The sequence below is a fragment of the Melanaphis sacchari genome, unplaced genomic scaffold (genome assembly GCF_002803265.2).
Source record: "Melanaphis sacchari strain LSU unplaced genomic scaffold, SCAv2.0 Contig221_pilon_pilon, whole genome shotgun sequence".
NCBI classification, from domain to species: Eukaryota; Metazoa; Arthropoda; class Insecta; order Hemiptera; family Aphididae; genus Melanaphis; species Melanaphis sacchari.
The window spans coordinates 1,531,396-1,558,353 of NW_020271098.1; the positions used below are offsets into that span (position 1 = coordinate 1,531,396).

The 26,958-nt window shown below is 23.1% G+C and overlaps 2 protein-coding genes across 3 annotated transcripts in view; one reads left to right on the forward strand and one right to left on the reverse strand.

Annotated features, from left to right (window-relative positions):
* Window positions 1-3,393: 3,393 nt before the first annotated feature.
* On the reverse strand, window positions 3,394-4,245 carry LOC112594113. Its single transcript, XM_025338742.1, has one exon. The coding sequence runs from the start codon at window positions 4,243-4,245 to the stop codon at window positions 3,394-3,396; it is 852 nt and encodes a 283-aa protein (XP_025194527.1).
* Window positions 4,246-7,565: 3,320 nt separating this feature from the next.
* The window catches only part of LOC112594220 (diuretic hormone receptor-like), a 47,002-nt gene continuing 27,609 nt past the window's right edge, over window positions 7,566-26,958 (forward strand). The window contains exons 1-2 of one of the 2 annotated variants that reach the window (XM_025338903.1): window positions 7,566-7,742; window positions 16,399-16,796. The gene's annotated coding sequence lies outside the window, so the exon portion shown is untranslated. The remainder of the gene's footprint in view (window positions 7,743-16,398; window positions 16,797-26,958) is intronic. The other variant, XM_025338902.1, reaches the window with a different exon arrangement.

Genomic DNA, 26,958 nt, shown 5'->3' on the forward strand with positions numbered 1-26,958 from the left:
GTATTTTCTGGTATGTAACCTTTTTAGTATGACATTTGAACGCATTTCTATGATCATCCCTACTATTTTTATGCCATTTAAAATCGAGTTATAACAAAAATAGAAGAGACGGGCTGGCGAGATGGCAACCCAGTTCTCCCTCCACTGTAATTTAAAATTTCGTAATACCATTTAATTATACGTTATTTGTATGAACTCGTATGCCGCAATAGAAAAAATATTAAATTTCTACATCTACCATCATCCTTAAACATGTATCAAGAAATTGCGACGTTGAAAAAGAAACTCATCATCGATCAATGCTCGAATTTGCGTAAACAAAACGCTGAATCAAGTGCCCGTCGTTTAACATCCCGATCGTGAGACCACAAAATGAAGGGTTAAAAATATTTGTACTAAACTACACTGGTCTACAGCTCAAGAAAGTTCAAATACTCGATAAAAATAGCACTGAATCTTGTGGCATAATAACTTAAACTGCTAAACCTTTTATTACAAAACCTTTCCATCAGACAGCTTTCAATGTTATTCATTACATAAAATAATTAAAGCTACTATTAAGCTAGTAAAATAACAATTTTTACAGCTTTCTATTGATGTGAATTACAGAAATTAGTTATAGGAATATATTGAGTGTCAACGAGCCAAAATTACACGTCACGTAACAGCAGAGATTTTAACGTATTCCATCTAGACCTTACAATCATGTCTTATTCGTAGAGATCTCACTATTGTCTCACGTGCATTGATAGATTTACTTTATGGCCAGAAGTTATTTCTTTAGAAAACCAAGGAGCAGCAACTGTTGCTAGAACATTTTACACACAATGGATTGCAAGATTCGGGATACCTCTCTGTATCACAATTTACTAATGAAGACAATTCAAACTATGACTCTTCAAGCAACTATACTAAACAACTGGTACGAACCACCTCAGAACGTCCACCCTTCATCTGTCAGTCAATGTACTAAAACAAACTTAATCATGTCTTTTATTAAAATATTTAACTAATAGTTTTAATAAAGATAATTTTTATGATCATATTATATTATATAAATATAGTATTTATAACTATTTTGTCAATCGTTATGTTTTGTTTTGTGTTATTTAATTATTTATGTTTATTGTTTTCCGTTATAATTACATTTACAAATTTTAATCGTTTTTTGTCAAACATAACGTTATTATAACGTTTTAAGCCCTGCTAAATACTATTCTAAACAATAATGAAGAATATAAATATTTGCACTACAGCTTTATACTATTGATTTTACATATTATATTAATATATGGAGTATACATATTACATATACTCCTGTATAAGTATATAAAGTGTAATATATTTGTACGAGTAATGGTGTATTATTCTAAAATCAATGGTAATGTATACAACTGTATAGATAACTACTAATTATTTCTATATAATATGTATTATTTTACCGATACAAATATTATATAAATAAAATTATTTAATGAAGTAAAATATTTTTAAATATTTATTCAATTTATGCAATTTTTAAATTAAAATGTCAAAGTGACCCGCTTTAACTGTATGATATTATTTATAATATGAGCACATCACAAAATAACAATTTATATTAATAAAGCATTTAATGTGTGTATTTAATTATAAATAATGAATAATAAATGTTAAAAAAATAATATTTTTGTATACAAATTAATTTGCTTTAATATCTTAAAATTGAAATATTAGAATATGATATGAAAATTAAAATATTTAGGAATGAGGTAGTTTTCACAAAATATTTTAAAAAACTATTCTGCACCTACCATATAAAGCAAACTTTCTACATAACACTATTCATTAATTATAGACTACAAATAGTTATCAAATTTGTAAAACTTATTTAAACATTCAGATTTTCAAATTTCACTATGCACTAAAATGAGTTTAATTATGTTTTTAAGTAAAATTTAAAATTTATAAATTACGATGAAATAAAAATATCATAATTAGCATAATAATATCCATGCTAGTCTTTGAATACATAATATTTATTTTAACAGCAGAAAATAATGAATGGTGTGTCATTCCTTGTCAATAAATCGTACACAGGCAAAAAACAACGATAGATGTGAAATTAATATCCACTGCACTCTTAATACTATAAAGATCAAGCACGATCAGCATTGCATCTCTTGTAGTTTATGCGTTGCACACAAGACCCATTAATTTATTTGCTGTATTTCTAGTGCATGCCGTTGATACCTCTATCTATCTATGTATCTATGTATGTAATAATTATTACTTGAACATATTTTATGGTCAATTAGTGGTTTTTTGATGAAACAAGTTTAGACCGTTATATAAAGCTTACCCCTAATCAGAAACGTATATTAATTATTAATAAAAAACAAAAATTAATAAAAAATAATAATGTATTGATCCCGTTCAAACTAAACGTTCAAATTAACCCTCGTCTCTTGTTATCAGTTACAGTAAACCTCTATTTACATTATAACAGAGTTCGAACTCTCGTTACATACTTTCCGTTATTTACACCACCGAATGAAATAGTGATTAATAAATATCTATATAATAATAATATATTTGTTTTGCCTATACAAATCTAGTTTTAAGTTATTATTGTTCGTTTGCGCTGCTTCCCGTGCTGCTTGGTCTACAACCTGATAACGGTGCTAACATACTATGTTGTTTTATTGACCACAGTTGTTGAGTCTCATTCGCACATTTATTTATATTATTTTTTTATGTTTTCTTGTCATATTGTTGTATTTTTCTATGTTTCCAATGTCAGCGAATTTTCCATGATTCTTGTTTTTTTTCTATGTGTAAATGTGTCACTGAAAATTTTTTCTGTACTGTTAGTTTTTCCGTTATAGCGTCTAATTGCAGCTTTTTTCTTTCTTTCTCTTAGGTTGTTTGTCTAAGCAACATCTTATACATTTTTGTTACATAGTTCAGTATTTGCTCTCTTGATTGAATATCATTTGCACGCTGCATCATTTTTTAAGCCATACTCTAACCCTTTCAACCGTGATAAATATCGTTCTATATCGTTTAATGTATTCATCCATCTATGTTATTTTTCAAATTATAGATTCCATTTTAATTAATTTATTATCATCACGTATGAATATCAATAATAGAAAATTGAAAAATATATAATAATTAATGATAACTAACAATAATTTAAAAAAAAAAAATCATAAAAATCTAATAAAAATGTATTATTTATATATATTATATTTAGATACTTATATCTTTTTTTACACAATATTAAAATAAATGATATAATAATAATTAATAGTGATCACTAGTTCGATGTTAAAATAATGTTAATTAAAATAAATGAATAAAAAATAATTAATCAAAGAAAATTTAGGTTTTAAAAAAATTTGTTTGGTTTTAAAATTTGGTTGAATAATGTTTAGATGCAGCTTTGACGAATTGTATAATGGTAATATTGTTTGCCTTAAATGACGAAATGATGGTGTTTAAATATTTTTGGCGTGTCTTTGATTGTGAATTTCTAAGGTTATTAGGTTCATTAATACTGTTTAATTTAATGTAAGTGAATGATTGAATATCTAGTAGAGCTTTTGTAAAGTGATGTATATTTGGATGTGTGTTAGTAAAGGACTGAGCTAAATGTGAGTGAAACGACTCGCATGCATTTGTAGTTAAATTCAATTCAGCGCTACATTGAGCCCAAATATTTGGTGGAAATAATGCTTCTTCTGTAATGTAGGTGTCTAAAATATAATCGGCAAATTGTGTTAATTTTGAGTTTTCGGGCTTTATAGACATTAATTCTATTGCAAAAAAATTAGAAACATCTTCAGAGTCTAAAAATACTAATCCAAAGCAAATTCTAAGCCAATCACCTACTTCGGTTTTTTTTTTATAATCTTCAGTTAAACCAAATCTTTGGATTGCTCTCCACCAACTTTGTGTTACATGAAACCTACAACCCATTAATTTCGCATTTCGCCAAATTAAATCACATGCATTGTGTATTGCTTTTTCAAAATCAACAATGATTTCTTTTGGTTCAAAAACAAAACCATAAGATGAACATATTTCATAAATAATTTTAAAGCATTCAGAATAAGTGGACACGTGTTTATCTTTTAATACACAAAAACACAAAGGAACGTAATGGCCATTTAGGTATCCATGTATCGTAAACAACTGCAAAAAATACTTTACGCAATATGTAAATGTTCCATCCATGTAAACAATTTCTGTTTTACACATATCCTCAAAGTTTATTTTACAACAGAATATAATAATACCATTTTTTTTACTATTATATTGAAGAAAATTTTCATTTCTACTCGTCATACATTGGGTTTCATTTAAAAAATTATGGACGTCAAATGAATTTATAGGTATTTTTGGTATTGTCTTTCTCCTAGCATTGTATAAATTTCTTTTAGCATAGTTTACATCTCTAACCTGTATTGTACTGTTATTTCCATCCAATGAACTTTCGTCTAATGCGTGTTTGATAATTTTCCTTGGTGCTTCATAATTATTTTCTATGGCCTTTCGTTTTGCTCCAGTACTAAGCACTTGTCGTTGAATGCTATTTTCGGTTGACGCATCATGAGTATGTTCTGTTCGTTGAAATGTAATTAAACGATTTTCTCCAGAATTAATTGTTTTTAAAACCGCGGAACACTTTTTATTTTCACACCGCCACTTTTCTTCACCGGATTTTAAAATTGTTTGTTTGTAATATTTAAAATTATTCAAACAAAGCAACATATTTCCACGTTCACTGGTTAATTCACTTAATGTGTTCATTTTGAAATCAACGGACGCACTAAAATGTGTCTCCGAAAATATTTTATCGAATGCATTCGTTTCGTGATATTGCGATATGATTTTATCTGCGGTCGTTAAGATGAAGTTTAAGATAAGTCAGTCGAAAGTTGATGTGTATATTCTATACATATAGTTTTAATCCGTGGATTTTACCATCGGTGGAGTTTACGTGTTTTCAGGTCAAAAAAATGTATCGGTGGAATTTACATGTTATAAATCCAACCCTAAAATCAACTACCTGTAAATCGGTGGAGTTTACAATCGCCCGATCGACCAGTGTGATTAGTGATTTTTATAAAGATGTGTGAGATCAAACATTGTTATTTTTATTGTAATTATTATTATACTTACAAATTTTGGTATAACTTATTATTTTAATCATAATGAAGGTTAGATGGTGCACCGCATTAATTAAAGAAGTCAAAGTTTTATACTCTTATTAAATATTATTTATTGGTTTATTAATCTTTTGTATATTATCTATTGTCGTATTGATCTCTTATTTTATATTATCTGTTGTTTTATAGATTTATATTTATTATTTAAACAGCCTAATAGCTATTTAACATTATTATTATTTGTATTATAACCACTGTAAATTAATAAAATTACTATTGTTATTATTATTGTTGTTGCTTTTATGCTTAATAAAATAAAAATATAGTCCATTATTCAACCAAGGCTTTTGTTATTATAATATAAAATAGGTAAGTCTCATAAAGTTTAAGGCTCCTGCTGTCATAACATAATATTGTACTATTAGTTTACCTGTTTTTTTCTTAAAAAACCAATAGCAAAGGAGAATCTCTGTGAACAATACAACTCCTCCGTTGCTATCGTTTAGTGTAGTATACAATTCAATACATAATACATAAAAAATAGTACATCATAACTTATAAACAATCATCTAGTTTCGTACACTAGACTTATCCGTTGTACCCCTTCCCTACCTAGTGACGTACGCACCCGCCAGCCTATATAATATGATGTTCTCTAGTCTCCATCAGGGAAGGGTTCTGTCCATCGGTGCGATTCTAGCTTTCGCTTCAGCAATTATTTCGGCTTTTTTATTTAGCCTAATATATGCTCTTGAACATGTCACTATGCGTTTACCTACCATACACGAATGTCCATTATAGAATAATATTATGATATTATTTAAGAATAAAGTGATAATTAAACTATCATTATACTTTTTATGATGAAAATCGTGAACGGAGTATAGATATGCCGCAGTAAGATTTTTTTTTTCATATAATGTTTTTTACTTTTGTACAATATAATGTATTTGTTTTAAATCTATTATACGAGAAGTACTTTTTTTCATTATTTTTCAAACCTTCTTATGTATAGTGTTTTTATTTAACTATATATATGTATTATTATAAATTGTAATATCTACCGCAGGAATTATTTTAATTGAATGTATTTAATTATTGTGCTATACAAATTAAGTCATTACTTTTTTAAATTTTATAGTTTTTACGCCTATACGCAAATATGTAGAATTTTCCATTAAAATCTAGTTTCTACGCATAAAAATAAAACTGCTCTAACCACTTTTAAAATTATAATAATTAATCACCAATCCATAGTTAATACATAAGTAGTTGATTTTGAATATACTTATTCCAATATATGTATAATTATCTATGTATTTGATCTATATAAATTCTAAATTAATAGCATTCAAAGAATATAGTAACAGTAATTTACAGTCCTCAGACGTTGTACATTGATTCACATGAAGTGCAGTTTATTTTTTGAAACATTATTATATCAATAATAGTATAACAGTATCTTACTGCTATAAAATATAGTAAATAGCTTTGTATTTTAATTATTTATATATATATTTTTTTTTTGTGATATTCAACATAATATTTTATGTTGAAGTTACCTTTATCAATTTTGATGATCTAGTCTGAACATGCATCTTTGCAATAATAACAACTGTTGTTATTTGATCAAAGTTAAACATTATAACTATCCATACTCGTATTATCTATTAGTTCTAGATATTATACTATTATATAGTCTAACGTTATTATTTTCGGTGAATCAAATAACTATTTTTTCATTAAATAACTATTGGCATGGAACCATGTATTATTATTTATTAGCTATGACATAATATGATGCTGAGTGAAATTGAATTCCTCTTAGAATATTATTTGTTCTACTAAAATTATTGAAATCGTTATAAATCATAGTAGGTTTATCTGGTTATATATCCCTTACCATTTTGTAGCAATTTTTTTTAAATGTATTACAATAGGATTTGATAACTGGTGTATTCATTATTTTATAATTTAAGTATTTACTGTTTATAGTAGATACCTGTTTAATAAAATCAAATTAAATAAAAATCAAACGTAGAAACAGGCAAATAGGTACTATGGTATAATATTATACCTAATAGTTACATATTATACATATAACTATTTTATTAATTAATAAATAATAAATATAATCAAAAACTTTAAAACTTAATTCAAATATAATATCTGATATTAATAAATATTATAAATATGAAATAGTCAACTTTAGTGTTAATGTGCGAAGATTTTATGGGAAAATAGCAAATCAACAACGCGAATCCTGATGAACTTGAAAACGCAAAACCGGTCGCAGTATGCGACTAGTAGTAAATAATGTTGAATTACGATTGGTGGCAGGGGGAGAGCCATTCCACTAAAATTAAAGAATAATTTTAAATTAAATTTGAATAGTCGATCAGTTGTATATCGTGTGTACACGAGCTAGGCGGTTTCGCATTGGTTCTGTGTGGATGTTTTATTTTTCATAAAGTGCATTTTATAGTCTTATAACCACACGTTTAAATAATCCGAAAAATATTTTCAGCAAAGACTTGTGGTGATATTGAAGTTTGGAATGCAAAATACAATGAAATAACGAATAGTGTAAGTCCTATGACTAAATATCATATTAATATTTAATAAAATTTTATATCACGTAAAAACGCGTAGGTACTAACGATTTAATTGATGATAAAAGGATAGTAACTATGAAAAATAATTTTATGAATCACTATAAAATATTAGAAGATAAATATATAATTATCATGAATATAAATACACAATTAATTATACTATGCCCATAGAAATAGTCACCCGTAATAAAAATAATGAAAAATAATAGATTCTGTAACTACAATGTAATTTATATTTTAATTTTTAATTTCGTTTGATAAAAATAAGGTTCTACGTAGTAATATGAACCACTGACCTGATTAGATAATCAGGCTACGTTTGTTGATTATTTAAATATATGCTAAATTTAGCCTAAATTTTGGAAATTTTGGTTTTTGATATATATTTTAAAGATTAGAGTCATATACTTACGACTCTCATAATATAAAACAATTTATATAAAACATATATTATTCTAGATATAGTCTAGGTTTAATTAATGATTTTAATTTCGTAAAAGTTTATTTTACACAATAATCTTACAATTAATAGATCATAATTTAATCAATTATTAATAAATTCTAAAAATTTAAAATTGATGCTAACAATTTTATAGTAAAATTTAAAATTTATGAATGTCTTACATTTGTACAATAAATATAAACATTATGTAGTTTTTAAAATTTCTATTGTTTGATAAATAGTATTTCAAGCATAGCATTGTATTCAACGGTTTATTTTGGTTTCAAATGCTGAATACATTTAAGTGTTCATAAACCATAACAGTATAATATTTAAACAAACATTTAAGAGCTTTTAATGTCAATAATTTCAAAGGCTTATATGGATGTTGAGTAAAGTTCAAGTGAAACTTAATTTGAAAACTATATAAGTATTTATTTTTACAGGATATTTCTTAAAATGCTATATTATTTTATAAAATATTATCATGGTATAACTTTTGGCTATTACTAATATTACAGGCCAACTAATGATATGACCATTCAGATAATTGTCTAGATCAAAAACAGTTAATGTAAAAAAAAAAAATTAAAATCTATTCTATATTTATCATTTATTTTTATAAAAAAAACCTTTATAAGTAGAGACAGACTATCTCATTGTATTACTAAGTTTATGTTGTGATATATTTGTTTGATTTAGCTATTTAATTTTAGTTTTAAAATAGTGTGATATAATTTTTTTCAAAAGTATCACATTTATTGTATTATTTGTATTTAATTATTATAATAAATTATAATTACACTATATTCTGATATCATCTTATAAAACTCAAAATTTAATACCATCTTCCTCATAAATAATATTATTAAATCATAACAAAATAGTTAACATTACTATTTATCATTTAAATAAAAAAAAATAAGCAATTTCAACCAAATGTTTACAAATGTTTATAAAAAATAAATACCTTTATATATTTTTGAGATTTTACGATTTCAGTTTAAACTACTAATGAAGAATTTTGTATTCAATTTTCAAAACTTAGATATAAAAATAAAAATTTGTATAAATGTCTAACTACAAAATAGTTAGATTTTTGTTTTTTTTTTTTACAATTTTGACGAATTTCATCATCGTTTTAACTTCAAATTACTATTAAAACAAAAACCGTTTTAATGCGTTTCAAAAAAGAACAGTTTATGTGAGATATCGTATTAAATTTTCAAGAATTTTAACACAGTAAATAATTTGTTATCGTCATTTACAAAAAAAATTTAAAAAATAATTAATTTCTGATAATTATAAATAGCTTAAAAATAGTCGAAATATTTATTGTAAATTGAAAATTATATTAGAAATATTAGAAAATTTTAAGTATATAAAGTTATATTATGTTATTGAATTAAATAAAAAAAATATATATATATATCAAGCATTTTTTACTCTCGACTCCCTAAATACTAACTACATTCAATTTTCTACTATAAACCACCCACAAATTTGAAATACAAACAGAAAAAATTCCATTGTTTTAAAATTAATATATTTATCGCTTCACTTTTGTAAATTTTATCTTTTTAATTAATGATTTGACTAAATAAATCTTATATTACCTAAATTAAATTTAACTATGTTTTTTTTTTTTTTATTAATAGTTAAACAATCTGTAAAAGTTTTTTTATAATAAGAAAATACACTCAAATAAAATTACATGGGTTACAAAAGAAAATAATTAACACAGGAGTTAAATTTTATGTAAAACGCTATGTAAAATAGGAAATATAAATTACAGGCATGAATTTAATAAGGTAATATATAGGCACAACAATATAATTTGCTATAAATATTATACATACATTACATAGCGTATACAATATTATACGTTAAAATAAAAAACCATGAAATGCACATTGTTATATCTATCATTTTTTTAATTATTATTATTTAACATTTAATTTAATTTTATGCTAGTATTGTTGAAATAAAATAAAATTATCATAATTAGTTAACCATGATACAAAATGCAGTAGTGTTTATTATGATAAAAATATATTTTAATTTAATATAAATATAGAAATGCTAAAGAAGTGTCATTCAATATTATTTATTACAAATGAAGATAATAGATAATCGTAATGCACTCTATATTATATAAAATGAATATCAGTAAAGTCAGTCATTACTTTTGACGCAAAACTAAAAAAACCAAGCATCTATATATTATGGTTAAAGTTATAAGCAACTTCACAACCAACAAAATGTTTTAAGGTATTGCGCAAAATTTAAAGTTTTACGTATAAATAGTATAATATACCTATATACATATTATATTATAAATATGATAAATAATGTTTTATATTATACATTCCACACTTTGTAACTATTCATTTTTAATTTTTCATTTATTTATTAATAATTATACACACGTAAGTTTAGGCTCAGATCAAACTTTTGATAATTATACAAAAAAAAATAAAAATATATGAAGCACATTTTGCTTATATTAATATTAAATTAGAAATGTTTACTAATTAAACCAGTAATTTATAGTAAGTTATCATATAATAAAATCAAAATTATTTAAAGCATTTAAAAAATTAACATTATATTAAGTTTTATACTATTTAAAATTAACTTTCTATTGATCGATTTAAATAAATAGTAATTTGTACGTACATAAAACATATGCTATCAAACGTCTATACAAGTATTAGTTCGAGGGACGTTTAAGGGTATTAGACAGGATATATAATTAAAGATTTTTTTTTTTGTTTTGCATAAAAATAAACTCACGCCTAAATGTAGTAATATCAAAATTGCATGAGTCGAAATGTATTTTGTTCGTCCCAACAACTGCATTTATTTGACACGCATTGAAATTACTACATCGTAATGACGGGACACATTTGCATTAGCTAGATATGCGATAAAATATACACATAAATATATATAATAACGTAATGAAAACTGGTTTTTACATAGGTACTTCTAATTATTACTATACTAAATATTGAGTATATAGAAAAAATATAATAATATTCACAGATATTGAGATAATTAAAAAAAAAATAAATAACATAGAATTATTATACTCCGTGATATTCACTGCTGTAATATTTAAAATATAAGCTAACATTCGAGTGATAGGGACGTAGAGTATATACTAGAAACTCAATGTTTCCTCACTAAGATTTCAGTTGGCTTGTACTATTACTCGACGAATCAGCCAATAATTTATGAATGTACTAAAAAAAAAATAATTGAGTTCTTAACGTAAGAGCTTCATTATTATAGACCAACTTCGAATGAAAAAAACGTTGTTTTATCTTGTAGGTATCTATATTTTAGTTTTTACTTAGTTATAATACTCGTAGACACTTCGTGGAATGTTTTATGTTACCTACTACTTAGGTATTAAGACAGGAGAAAACAAAACCTAAATATATTTAATGGGGTGTAAGTTATCATAAAATGAAAAATATATTCTCGTAACGACTTTATTATATTAATAAGCAATGTTTCATCGCTTACAAATTTAACGGTTTTATACGTTACAACTAAAACAAAATTATTACCACACACACATTAAGAGAACAGTATTTCCATATTTAGGGTTTTGCCTTGCACCCGTATAGTTTTAAAACTAAGTAGTTTTGAAACCAAAAATAATCCATTAAAATATTTTAAAATTGTTTGAGTACATGAAACTATAATAATTGAGTTAAAGTATTTATTGGTCTATAAAACATTTTTTATTAAAATTATAACTGCAAATTTCGAAGTAGCTGGTAGATAAGTACTTAAGAATAACAACATTTATAAATTTAAAATATTTAATTAATGGAATATAAGGTGAGAATAATAATGTTAAGTAATAATTATGTTCTAAATTTTTGAATCCAATTACATTTTAATCTTTAATCTCATTTAATTATTTTAGATATTTTTGTACATAATTTTAGGTCGTTACAGAATTAAATGTTTAAAATACAATTATTTTAAGTTATTTCAATTTTTTAAATAACATTTATAATATTCACTTTTTATAATATATTATTATTTTTATTTTTTTTATAACTTAATAAGTAATAACTGAAATCACTATTCTTTGTTTAAAAATCTGATATATTTTAATTCTTATAAAAAAATGTCCATTTCTATATATTTTGAATAACTATAATAAAAATGTATAACTTATATGTAGCCTTGTACTACATTTTTAAGCTATTTGATCAAACGAAATTGTTTTTTATTGAAATATTTAGAAAAAACCTCAAATATCTATAAATAGCTTAATTTTTTTTTTCTATAAATAATGTATACTTACATAAAAGCAAAAACACATCTTATAAAATAAATACATTCGTCAATCCACTCAAAATCTTAAATGATATATTTTTAAATTACTTAATTCTTCAGATAATGGTGCATTAAATTGTGTGATTATTTGTAAATAGATAAATAATTTTACTTGAATTTACAGGTGATAAAATTACAATTTGTTTTCTGAACAATGACATCCATCATCCATATTTTATCTTTCATAAGAAATATGATTCATTATTTTTAATATATTATTAAATAGGTACCAAATTGTACATGACTATTGACTAAATTATATTTGACTAGCTACTGGTTTAGAATATTTTACTGTCATCAATCAATTTAATATACTTATAATTACTTAATAACATTATATATCAGATAACTTGTTGTATTTGATTTAATTACTGAACATTTTAAATTCATTAGTGTTTTTAAAATGCATTACAGCCCAATTTACTCAAGGCTGTGAATAATTCATGATAATTATCATTGGTTATACATGATTAATAGTTATTTAATTATATAAACATTATATAATGTACTCGTATTTTTTTTTAAATATTTCAGTTTTAAGTACCAAAGCACGTATTTGTTATTTTATAGTTAAAACGATTTTTAACACTCAGTATCTCGGAATAATATAAATTAAATTTGCACATAATGTATTAATACATATAAATGTTACATTAATTAAACTACTTACCTCATAAGTCCATAATATAAAGATTTTCAGCATTAATTCACTGGAGCAATAGTTATTAGTTTTTTGAAGGTTTTTTATTTGGTTTTAATCAACATTTCCACTTATTTACCTTTTCATATTTTATTGTTCTCTGTAATATATAATAATACACTCTATTTATTATTTATCTATGCATTTATTTAATTTCTGATTTTTATAATTTATAAATATATTTCATATAATTTAACAACATCTTATATTCTATAAAGAGTTATAAATTGCTTTCTTTTGAAATATAAATTTCTCAATTTTACTATAAATTGTTAAGCACATGATTAATTTTGAATGTTTTATATATCTAAATTTAAATGTAAATCGATGGTTTCTAAGCTATCTTTTAACCTATAATTAAGCTATTACTTAATAGTGCATTAAGTATGATAGTACTTAATGGTAATTAATGACGTATATAAAATTTAAAAAATTAACTTTTAAAATATTTATTCTAGTACTTATTATACTTAGTCAATAATAAGCCTTATACTTTTTAAACTTATTATTAAGCATAATATACTTAGTATAAGTACCAACTTAAAGTTTAATAAATCAAAAGTTAATCGTTTGAATTTTTATTTAAATATACATAGAAAAAAAACATCTGACTTAAAATTTTCAGTAAACATGGATAACGTTCATTTAAAAAAAAAATAAGTTTTGCAGTATGATGCATCTCTACTATTGGATTATGTTTAAATGATAATAAATTATAAGTATTTGAAAATGAACTTTTTTAGATTTAGTAGAAATAATTAATGTATAAAAATAAGGTGTGAGCATGCTCGATAAATCACTCTATATATATTTCATAATTTAATCAAATTTAAGTCAAGTAATACTGTATACATTATCTTGTTGAAAATTTGTTTATAGTTATTGGATTCTAAATCAAAACTTTTAACAAAAATGATAAATGTGGCTAATAATTGGATTTTAGCGTTTGATATCTGAATTCATAGTATTTTAAAAATATGACTATGCATTGTAAATCCTTATTCATACATTGTTATCTTTGTGACTACTATGATATTTATGAATTGTCTATCAACAATCACTATTAAGTGTTACTTATCATTTTGGTTCTTGATTAAATTCATAAGTAAGGTTAGGATACACTACTCTTGTATATATGTTATTATTTATGTTCATTCATGTGGATATTAATATTTATTCCATTCAATTTTATATCGCTGACAAGACTACATATTTCATTTACTTATTTTTATTATATATAATTATTAGACAAATATCTTTTCTATAACACTAATAAACGATTTTATTGTTAGAGCTTTACCAAACACTATTTATGTGTTATGAAGTTATAGAATTTATAGTTAATCAAGTTTGTCGTTATTTTTATTATAGTTCCTACTCAAGTAAATATATTCAAATAAAAATATTTCCTGTGGCCTTTAAATTATAAACATTTTAATTAGTTTGTATTCTGGTTATTTTACACTATAATTTCTTCCGTTATTTAAATTACCATGTATTATAATTTTAACATAATATGATAAGCATATTAAATTGTAGATGAACTTAAAAAAAAAAATGGTGCGTCGGACTACCATGAATATAATAGTTAATACACTCTTCTCTTAGTGATTTTCGAACTTCAAATTGTATACACCTACGTAGATGTAAGTAGGTTATACATTTTTTTGAAAATATAATATTATGCAAATGGTAAGCACGTCAACCCAAATATTTTTGATTTTTATTAAATAAAATATGCCTAAATAAAATACATTCAAGGATTTAATATTATCTATACAAGAGGTTTAAAAGTTGATACTTACAACGACTAGTTTTTTAATTTACAATAGATCGTGTTAAACTTGGCTGTAAATTGAATATACATTACGTTGTTAAGTGTAGGTCATGAGCGTACTAAAATTTGTGGGACTTAAACAATATTAAAATAAAAGTACTGTAAATTGGGATTTCAAATGTGATGCACCTATTCTATTACGCCCAAAAATCCGCTACAGTGATCACATTTTAAAATTATCTACTTTAATTTAATCGTATAATATTTTATGTAACAAAATACTTAAGAACAAATCATTTTCTGATACATTTATCTATATTGTAAATAATAAAACATATATTTGCTAAACACAATTATTTTGCTTAAAATCTAAATGATATTTTTGGATTATTTCACTGAAAAAACCTAAATTCATAAAAAGTCACGATAGTGGTGTTTAGCTTTAACTACAAAATAAAAAGTTGATACACATTATTAATAAAAAGTGCAATACAAAAATATCAGATATCTATCAACAGTAAGGAAATGTTACACATTTACACATCATACACAAAGGAGATTAGATGATATTTTTTTTTTTTTTATCATTAAACATCGTAAGGCTCCGTGTTTTTAATATATATATAAATACAATGAACTGCATTATTAAATATTGAATAATAAGCTTTTGTGTTCTCGACTTTTGAATTAACGTATGTACTGTGTAATATAGATTAGTACATACATAACATGTATAGTGTACATGAGTACATTGTACACAGAAATTATGGAAATTGATGATTTTAGTCACTGATTTTCAATTATTCGCTGTTGTAGTATTCTTAGTTCTCTCCAACAACTATTAAGTCATAAATGATAATAATGTTAATGATGACAATTCTAATAATTACATACAATATATTGATACTTGTTTATTATTATTAATAATAAATTATACTTTAAATTGAGAAAAAAAAATAACTTGAGCAATAAGTACATTGGATTACGAACAAATATTACATATTCAAGCATAAAAATAAAAGTTTTTAGTAGTTACTCGGTTATAGCCTATACATTTCATGAAAACTTGAAACAAGGTATAAAAATAAATACAGATGATATTGTACTAATAATTAATATCTAACCAGTGCTACATTACAAAGACAATGGGATATGAAAACGATTTAGTTTGTCACTTGTATACAATTGTACATAATACACTCAAAGTGTTAAACCATGTTGTGTTGATATTATTTTTCTCTCTATACTAATCTATAAACATTGGCTTGAAAACTTAAAACTTACACGTCACTTTTTGAATAAACTTAATGAAAATAAATGATAGTTCAATTTTTAAAATATTTCAGAATAAATAACTATATATCAAGAAAAAAATATGAAAAGAGACCCCGGAAACGTGATGAGGGAAAAAAATATTAAGTTGAACTGAAACGAAGAACAAATGAGGTCTTCTTAAACACAATAGAAGAAAACCGAATATTAGTGGAAATTTTAAATAAAAGGAGATGGAAAATTTTCACAAACACGCCGAGATATGGTGACGAATTTTAAAGTTTATTAACTGACGGAATGGTGAAAGGAACACAATTAAAAAAAACACCCTGAACGAGATAATTTAGAAAAAAAAAGGACGTAGAAGTTACTTCCTTATGATGAGCTCAAGGACATTATTCTAAACAACAGGGAAATATTTTAATAGAAAGATCGTTTGATGTAATACAATTGCTTAAAAATCAATTTTCAGGTAAAAAAAAAAAAAAAAAAAACTAAATTGTCTCTATATAGTACGCTAGTTATAGTTATCGCTTAATATTTATTGTTTAAAAACGCATAACTACAATAATTTTAGTATTTTTATTTAGAGTTCGGATTAGTAAACTACAATATAATAGTTTGTATTTTAGTTGAGGACTTCTTTAAGACGTTTATCTAATAATAACTTTACAAAATCATATTTCAAAAATATTTAATTATAAAAAAAAAAAAAATTAACTTTTTACTAAAGATAATTACGACAAGATATAGTTTATGTGTCATGTTATATATTATATAGTAATCTGATGCACTGGGAACGGTTGTATATACACAAATCAGCTTCCGTAACAAATCGTATTACACGAGTAGGTATGTGTGGGAACATATTATAATAATATATTATATAGCATTAACGAATTAAATGAAAGGGTCGGAAAGACAGTGCATCTTATGGACTTTTAGGGATAAGTTATCGTAGACAATTTAAACAGTATTAGCTATATCTACATTATTTTATACGTGTACACCAATGAACATCCAAACACGAACAATTTTTATTATGAGTCGCGTAAATTTAATATGAGTACAAACTACATACTTTGTTTTATTAAATATACATATTATTATCATGTTTATCATTTACGGAAAATGAAACACAATAATAAGCGCATCTAATAAATGTTATGTATAAATATTTATTTCTATAAATACATTATTGTTTAATTAGACATGCATAAATAGTTTTATATAATATAATATGTATTATTACAATGGTAAAATTAAATTTTAATTTCGTTTCATATTTTTACACTTAAATTATACAAATAGTATATTTATAGAAATTAACTAATAACCAATAAAATTTTATAATAAAAAATAATTTTAATTTTTTAATTTTTATATTTTATATATAGTTAAATTTTTCATACAAATTATAACAAACAATGTAACAGTTTTATCACTAGAGTTAATACATTTTAGAAACTTTTTGACTCGTTTATGTGCTTTTTATTATATAATAATTATATTTTATTATCATTTTTTTTTTTTTTTTTGACAATGATACAATTTTAAAATACAAAAAAATTAAAGTTTACATATTTATTTAAAATAATAACTACACAAACATACAATATAACAATTTAAAAAGTAAATTTTTAAACGTTATTTTAAATTAAAAAATAAATTATCAAAATAAAGAATTCTATATCTACTTCAATTGATTGTCAACTCTTAACAAAATTTTGAACACGTTGGTTAACTTACGAGCGCTCACTTTAAATTGTATTTTAGATCACCAAGTTATTATATATTGAGTAATAAAATATAATTTTACATAACTATTTTGTTTAAAAAATAATTTTATACTATTTCGAAACTGAACAAGAACGATTTACTTATTATAAAGTAGGTATTTTTATTAATTAAATTAATTGTAAACATAACGAATCAATGTGATAAAATGTATTGCTTTTATGCAATACCATATATAAATATTATACAAATACATTAATAATATAAAATACTGTGTAGATAATATTTGAAACGGGTTTCACATAGGTACATATAAATCGATACATTATCATGAATTAAAAGTAAGGTATCGGAACTGTGAAAACTTTATCTTTATATAAAATTAAAAAAAAAAAAAAAAAATTATAAAAATATAGAAAAAAAATGATAAATTTTACAAAATAAAAAAAAGACCGGAATTTGTTTAAAGAAAATAATTAACGATACAATGATAACCTTAACCTTGAAAATATAATTTAATATTATTATTATTTTTAAAGTAAAAATCTATTAAAATATTTAAATAGTTGAAATTATATAAGTATAGGGCTATATGTATGGAATAATCAATATATTTGTTATTAAATTATTCAATATACAAAATATACTTATTTAATTAAAAAAAAAAAAAAACGTGTTAACAAATAATAATCAATAACTTTCCAATAAAGTAATACTTAAACCTAAATTTAAAGTTAGATGTCTATTGCTTATTAGGCTCATTCAATTACATAGTGTTAATGCTATAACTATTTTACAAAGGTATACCAAAATATATTTTTAAGTAATAATTTAAATTAAATTAAATTGATTTTAATTGTCAAACCCTAATAATGGCCATAATAGTTTGAAAATTGTTGCATTTGTAAGTATTTTTTTAGGTTATTAAATAATAAAATATTTGTTCTTAAAAAAAAAAAAAATAATAAATAAGTGAATATTTTTAAAATAAATTTATAATTTTTTAAAGTGTATAAGTGCTTATTTATTTAATAGTTTTTTAGATCAGTAAGTTACTAAATTGATTTCAATGGCTACGTATTAAAATTTTTATTTTAAAAGTTATTCATAATAATTTATTAGTTCATAAATTTCAGTTTCTAGCAAATGCTAATTTTTAAAATATTCTACAAGATACAAGAAATGTTTACTATTTACTATGCTTTAATTAATTTATGTTCAGATTGCAAACTTTAGTTAGTTATTTTCAATATATGTCATTTACAATTTATCATAACAAACATTTTCTGTCTATTTTGTACACACAAAAGTTTGGCTGTTCTGTAATTGAAAATGTATTTCTACTTTATTTATTTTTTATCGAGAAATAGAGCCAAAATTACATTTCAGTAATATAAAAAACACATTTAAAACTATTATAAACTATGTATGGCTATAATTATATAGATTAATCATAAATAAATTTCTTGACAATCACATGGTACTTAAGTAATTACTGTTATACAAGATAATTTTATTAATTAGCTTTTTAATTCAATTTTCAAATAATATATTATTTTAATTTTGTGGCATTGAAAATCGTATCTAATTTATAAAGAATAATTTTATGGCATTGCATGAAATAATGAACGTGTCTTATGTCGGGTGCCTGTATTAAATTATATACTTACCTATCTTAAAATGTTGAAAATATAACATATACATTTATATTATTCTAAACATGTTATAATGTACAATGTATATTATACATTGTATGAATACAAGATTAATACAGCTATTCACATTTTAATGTTGAAATTATTATGGTTTGTGTTTTGTTAATGTAAATCATTATTTAATTTTAATTATTTTGAAATTGAATTTTAGAATTATTGGACGGTATGCAAGTATAAGAGATTAAGTAAAGTTGAGATTTAATTTTTAGTTTCATAACATTATTATTAATACGTAATATTATTTTTAATATGTTGTAATTTCTTAAAAATGTTACCAATTATATTTGAAATTTACGCTAATAAAAGAATTGATAAAATTATCAAAATATGATCAAAGAAAATATCTACAAATAATCATAATTCAAAATTATAAACATAAAGTCATATTTTAAAAGAGACGTATCAAATTAAATTTTTTTCAAATGGAATATGTTATACAATTCCAAAGAACTTGAATTTTTAAGATTTTAAATATATTTTTGTTTAAAGAACCATCGAAAACAGTGTAGGATCACTTCATCGATACAAATATATTTAAGGGTCGTAAATCAAAAAAAGGTTGCGCACCACTGATCTAAATGTATGAATAAGTAATAGTTAACACTATATTTTAACATCTGTATATTCTAAATTGCTTTTTAGTTTCATAAAAGTAGTGTTTTTGACTTATTCCTTTTTACCCACGCGCTGTCCAATTCATTGTATATTTATACATTTTCAATTTGAAACACAATAAAACATTTTTTTTTTTTTTTTTAACAACTTTGACGGAATTCAATACAAAATCCAAAAAGAGATTATTGGTTATTTCACTTCAATCGAGTTACTGAAGAACTTTCCACAGTTTGTCAAACTAAGGACTAAATTAATTTTCTGATAGCAAATATTATTTCGATGTGTAAAAATAATATATTTAATTAAGGATCGTGATATGCACTGTGTTAATTCGATTTATTAAAATTTGAGAGATTAGAAGCCCCGAAAATAATATGCTATTCGTTTATTCTAGATGCTACATAATAATATAATGTCAATATAAATTTACTTGATTCAAATTTAAATTAAATTTGTCTATACTTAGAAAAAATTCTACCCTAGCTTAAATATAAATATTGATTTCAGTCTTAAAATAAAATTATTATTCCCATGATAATTTCAATATGTAATTTAAAAACTTAATTACTATATAAGTCAGGTATTTTATTTATCGAACCAAAAATATATGACATAAACAGTATACATAAAAGGTGTATGTGATGTTTACAGTCAACTCGCTCCAATTAGAGTTTTTATAATAATTTTATTATATTATTATACTTGGTAATTTATTTCATAAAAACAAGACAGAGAGAAAAATATTTAAGCGAGTATATTGTATTTTTAGTGATATTAGTCTTTGAGATTTGAAAAGTAGGTTTAATAGTTTTTTACCACTTCCATAATTTTTCTTTAAAAATAATGAGAATTTTCCAATTTGTACATTGACATTTATACTAAAGCGTAGTTGCAGTTTCCAATCGATAAAATATCATATACATGCAGCTACGTGAAACTTTTTCACTGTTTTTATTACTGTAAAAGTGTTGATTTAAAAACCAAAAATAAAGATACGTTTTTCCCTTAACGCCATAAATAAAGGCGTGAGGAACTAAAAGAAAAATATATAATTCAAGACTATCAAAAGTGTTACTTTATTAAAATGCAATTTTGATTTATAAATTTTAGTTTATTTCAATTATTTGTATTATTATTTCAAATTTTCGAACAAGAGTGTGATAAAAAACATGATAGTATGCCGTTATGTATATTTAAAACGTGATAATTATTATTATTTTTTATGATGCTATGAACCATAATTCTCATTATTTGACAAGATGTGTAATTGGTCTTTTAATCTCATTCGTGAATGTAAAATAATCAATGAAATATTTAAAATATTTTTTAATATATTTTTTTTTTGGTGGTTGAAAGATGCAGAGGCAGCTTATGTATTTATGTAAACCATGAAAGATTTTTGAACCCCTAAGTTAATGTATATCAAGTGTCATATATAATATATTTGTGCATAAATATAATATGATTAAAAATGATTAATATATAATCATATGCACTTTAAAACTCAACTTTTAACCTTTCTGTGACTTATGTATCTATCAATGTTTTGTGTAGATTTTAATTATATTTTAGGATATGTTAATTATACCTACAGGTATGAGTATTTATTTATTCACAAAGTTTGACGTAATCATATTTCAATTTAGAATTTAAATTATAATTGTTTTATACAAGAAGAATATACGATATATTATATTGTATATACATAACGAAGGAGAAAATATTGCATTCTATTTCAATTTTAAATACTAATATATTTAATTGATACATTATTTATCCACATTTTAATATGAACGTCAATAATAGACTTGTAATCAAACGTTGTAATCGAGTTGAATTGTTTTAATAATATAAATATTACTATAATTATTTAGGTCTGATATATAGTTACAAAACACGTAGTTTTCGTTGTATAATCGCTATTTTTAAGTAGAACATATTCCACGTCTATGTGTCAAACGCGAATCAAGCAATTGTTCAAGTATTAATATTTGTCAACAAAAATAAATAAACTATTAATTATTTGGATGAGTAGGCCAATGCTATGTATCCATGATAATTAAAATTAATGTGAATTTTTCGGGTAAGAGAGTAATCACTTTTTTATACAAAGTGATCTCTTAACTATTTAAAATTCTATTCATTATTTCAAAATGATTAAATATTTTTTTTTTTTTATTATTATTTTCATAATTTGATATAACTTTGAAATAAACCATAAACATTTTTTTACAACTTGTTGGTATAATTCTTTTTTTAAATTAATTACTTTTTTAAATAACAACATGTATTTTTAGTTTTATATTCCGAAGCATAATTTTTTTCGCAATACCTACTTGTTTACATAAAAATTGAATTTCAAACGTGTAGTTAATGTACTAGTGTTTACAGTTTAGATGAGTGGAATAGTGCGGCTCAGGGAAACCACGAAAGATGTAGGTCAATTACTATATACTCATTACTCATCTTTACTTAAAATATTTATAACTCCTTCGAAATTTAATTTGTACATATCGAAATACTCTAAAAAATACATTCAACTTCAGATTATGAAATTAAAAATGAGTGTTATCATTAAAAATTAAAAAATTATAATGATTACAAATTACATATAATTTTATTTTATCAAATTATGTGATGATAATATTTTCAAAATAATTAGTGTACCATGGATGACTTTCAATATTCATTTTTCTTATTTATAAGAAAAAAATATAAACTCGTACTGTATACTTTTGAAACTAAATATTATAAATTATTACCAAATTTAAACTTATTTTTTTTTATTTCAAATATTTTTAATTTAAATTTTAAAGAGGAATAAATTATTAAAACTGTTTTGAGTACCTTATACTTAACAATACGTTTTATTGTGATTAATGATAAATAATATTATTTATAAAATTAAAGGTATTAAATGATATTTATGTATGAAAAAATATTTTTATTGATAAACTAACTAAGCGGTTATTTGAAAAATGTTAAAACTATGAAATCAGATGGTATACAAATTGTTATTAAAAACTAAATAAATAAGCAAGAATTTACAGTGATTGAATTAATTGTTCGTATTAATATTACGATGGAGGTAAACGTGAATAAATAAAAAAAAATTATAAAATAAATGTATTGCCAATACAAGAAAGCCGAGTAAAATGGATGGATTATTCATGTCAAAGGTAAAGATAGGGAAAACAAAGTAATGCCGTAAAAATTCTTAGGATATCTTTTATCGAAAAATATATAGCATTTTTAAACTTTTTTTTTAACCTTTAAATATAATTAAATTAATTATATTGGTTCAATGATTCAAGTTGATTAATCAGAACGTTCATAAAAATATTCAATTCTAACTATAAAAACATTAGATCATTAAATTATAAAATATAAAAATGTCATTTAAAAAAAAAAAAAAAGATTAATATATGTATATTTTTTAATATACTTATATATAATCTTTTACCTTAAGTGCAAATATGCACGATAACAATATTGATGATTAAATTAGGTAGCGAATTACTTGTCAGAAGAAGAATTTCGGTGGTGAAACTTCCTTATTACTTAAATTGATAAAATATGCATGCTAGATAAAAAAAATAGCAAACAATTTTTTTCAAAGACATAATGTAGTTATAATGACTACTTTAAGTTTTATTATATTCTTATAAAAAAATATAAAATATAATTGAAGAAATGAAATATTTACCGGATTTATCTCCACCATTGCACTAAATATGATCTTATTTAAGTTAATGTTTTAAAAATAAGTACCACACGAGTATTTTATACTAGCATAACTTATTAAACGAATATACATCTATAATTAAACATAGATATTAACTACTTATTTAAATTATAAATAAATACTATTCTAAACAATAATGAAGAATATAAATATTTGCAGTACAGCTTTGCATTATTGATTTAACATATTATATTAACAATGGTTCAAATACGGTTTGTGACATTAATTTAAAACTTTGCAACTAGTAAAATATCATTTTGTCTGTTAAATTATTATTATATTGCTTTTGAGAATAAGATGGTGCATTTCTTTGAAGACCGACTGATGGCTGGATATAGACTACTCAATGGTAATAGAATCCTTGACTGAATTTAATGACAGAATGAGGGTTTTACTTATAGACTTGATCTTTTATTTGTTGTTTCAGTTTAATTTGTTATTGTTTATTTTATATAAGTACATTTGTATTATAAAAACATGTTTTTTTATAATATAAATTATTTAAAAAATAAATATTGTATCAATACTAATTGTTTGGTAATAATTTAAATATATTATTGTCGTTCGTAAGTACATATGTTTAGTGAGTGTTATTGGTTATTTGTTAGCTATTGTAATATATAGTATAATTATAAATATAAAAATTGATGATATAATTTTGATTATTATAATATTTTTTATGGATATGGTTATTTACTTAAGCATTAAGATGAAATAATAAGTAATATTATGATGATACTTAATTATAAAGCTTTGTGGCTTGATAATGTGAATATCATTATAGTTTGCAAACTCTGAGTATAATAAGATGATATTATATAAAAGAACCTGCTAATTTTTAATCGTCAACAAAATACACATGAAAAACGACAAAGTGACCAACTGCCTAATAGTTATGTTTGGAATATAAAATCCACACTCATCCTTTTTGATTTCTGTTAAAAAAGAAAAAGTTACTAAATACAATTTGAATATTGGACTCGAAGTCTTTTGAGTATATTGTCTGATATGACATAATATTAACTCAGCTGGTCGAAAGGAAGATACTAAATCATAGAAAATTGTTATTGTTCGATTTATAGTCTTAATATTTGACGTAACGCATAAATATTGACGAAATTGCGATCACAATATATTTATTGTCAACTATGTGTGGCTATGTGTAATTTTCCTAATGAAACACAAAATATTGTTTTCGCGCAATATTATATTATCAAACCTGGACGTGTTTTACACGTGCAGAATCATACGAAGTGATACGTATTAGTGTTTGATAATTTTATACTTCACGTGTAGTTATATCCACAGTAAAAATTAAATTAAAAACTATGCACACACGAGACCTCTTTGATTCGAATCAATTACAATCACCAATCCATTTCCGTACAAATGTAGAACGAATGACGCGGATATCTATATAGCATGACATTGCATAAACAATGAGTATTTTATATCATTCAGATGAATATTTTAAAACAGCAACAGCGTTTTGTGATCAGTTTAATAGAGTATATGCATAAAATGTGTTACGAATTTCAGATATAACAATTTTTATAATTTTATTATTGATATATGTTACGCGATGACAAGATCGGAAACATTTGCATACATAATGTGACTATCAAATACTTCGTTTCTATAACTAAATGTCTTGCAAAATATCAATCAAATCTTCTAAATATTTACACAGCTTATGGCTAAGTTATCTAAATATAACTGCTTATATTATATATTTGAATAAAAAAAAAAATAATAATAAAAATGAATGCACATTACTATTTGTTTTCTGCTAACAAAATTGTTTAGTTAGAACTTAGACGTAATTTCATGAACTGTCAATGTGTAAACCTATCATATATTAATAAATTAATTAAATTATATGTATAAAAATGTAATGTAAATAATCTATGATAAAACATAAAAAGTGTTAATTTATACTTTTACACATTAATAATATTAAGCTGATATTTTTAAATCGTTAATGATGTAGTTATTACACGTGAGTTATGAATCAGAAATATACTCAACACTTAAACATGACATGTATCTATTACAGTGTTTTCCAAAGGGTATGCCATGAAATTTGAAAGGTGTACCACTAAAAGTTGAACTTTATATACATATATATATATATAAACTATTTATAATTAGACAGTAAATAAAGGTAATATTTAATATTTATCCAAAGTGTGCCGTGACTTGTAATAATTAATAATAATGTGCCGCGATGGAAAAATTTTTGGGAACCACTGATCTACTACCATCCACTTAGATTGGTTGTTTTAAGTAGTATTTAATATATTTATATTATATTTTACTTAGAAGGATCCTGTAGTATTTTTAAAAAAAAAATCCATTATTTATTAATTTAGTTTTTTCATGAAATGTATATATATATATATATATATATATATTATATACATATACATATATATATTGTTTTTAATAAAGTAATTATATTATATAACTGCATTTTATTTAAAAAATGAAATTTAATGTAGAATTTTTGCCAGTCACGAATAAGATTAAATTAATTTAAAAAATGTAAACTTGAATTTTGTGAAAAAGAACACACTTTAACCTCTTCAAACATTACGAACCACACTCGATGGTCGATTTGTACGTAATGATACATTTTCGCTACACTGTAGGCATACAGATAGTAGACTCGATTGTAGGGCGATAATTGAGTGTTGAGATGATCACACTACTTACTGGAAACTTTTTACCGCCAATTACAGTTCGATATTCAAACAGAATATATTATAGGTATTTCACGCTCAACCTATAATTATCTATTTTTTAAATTTTGTAAATTATAA

Coding starts and splice junctions, on each gene's coding strand:
- LOC112594113 (XM_025338742.1), bottom strand. CDS start 4,245: ATGTGTAAAACAGAAATTGTTTACATGGATGGAACATTTACATATTGC.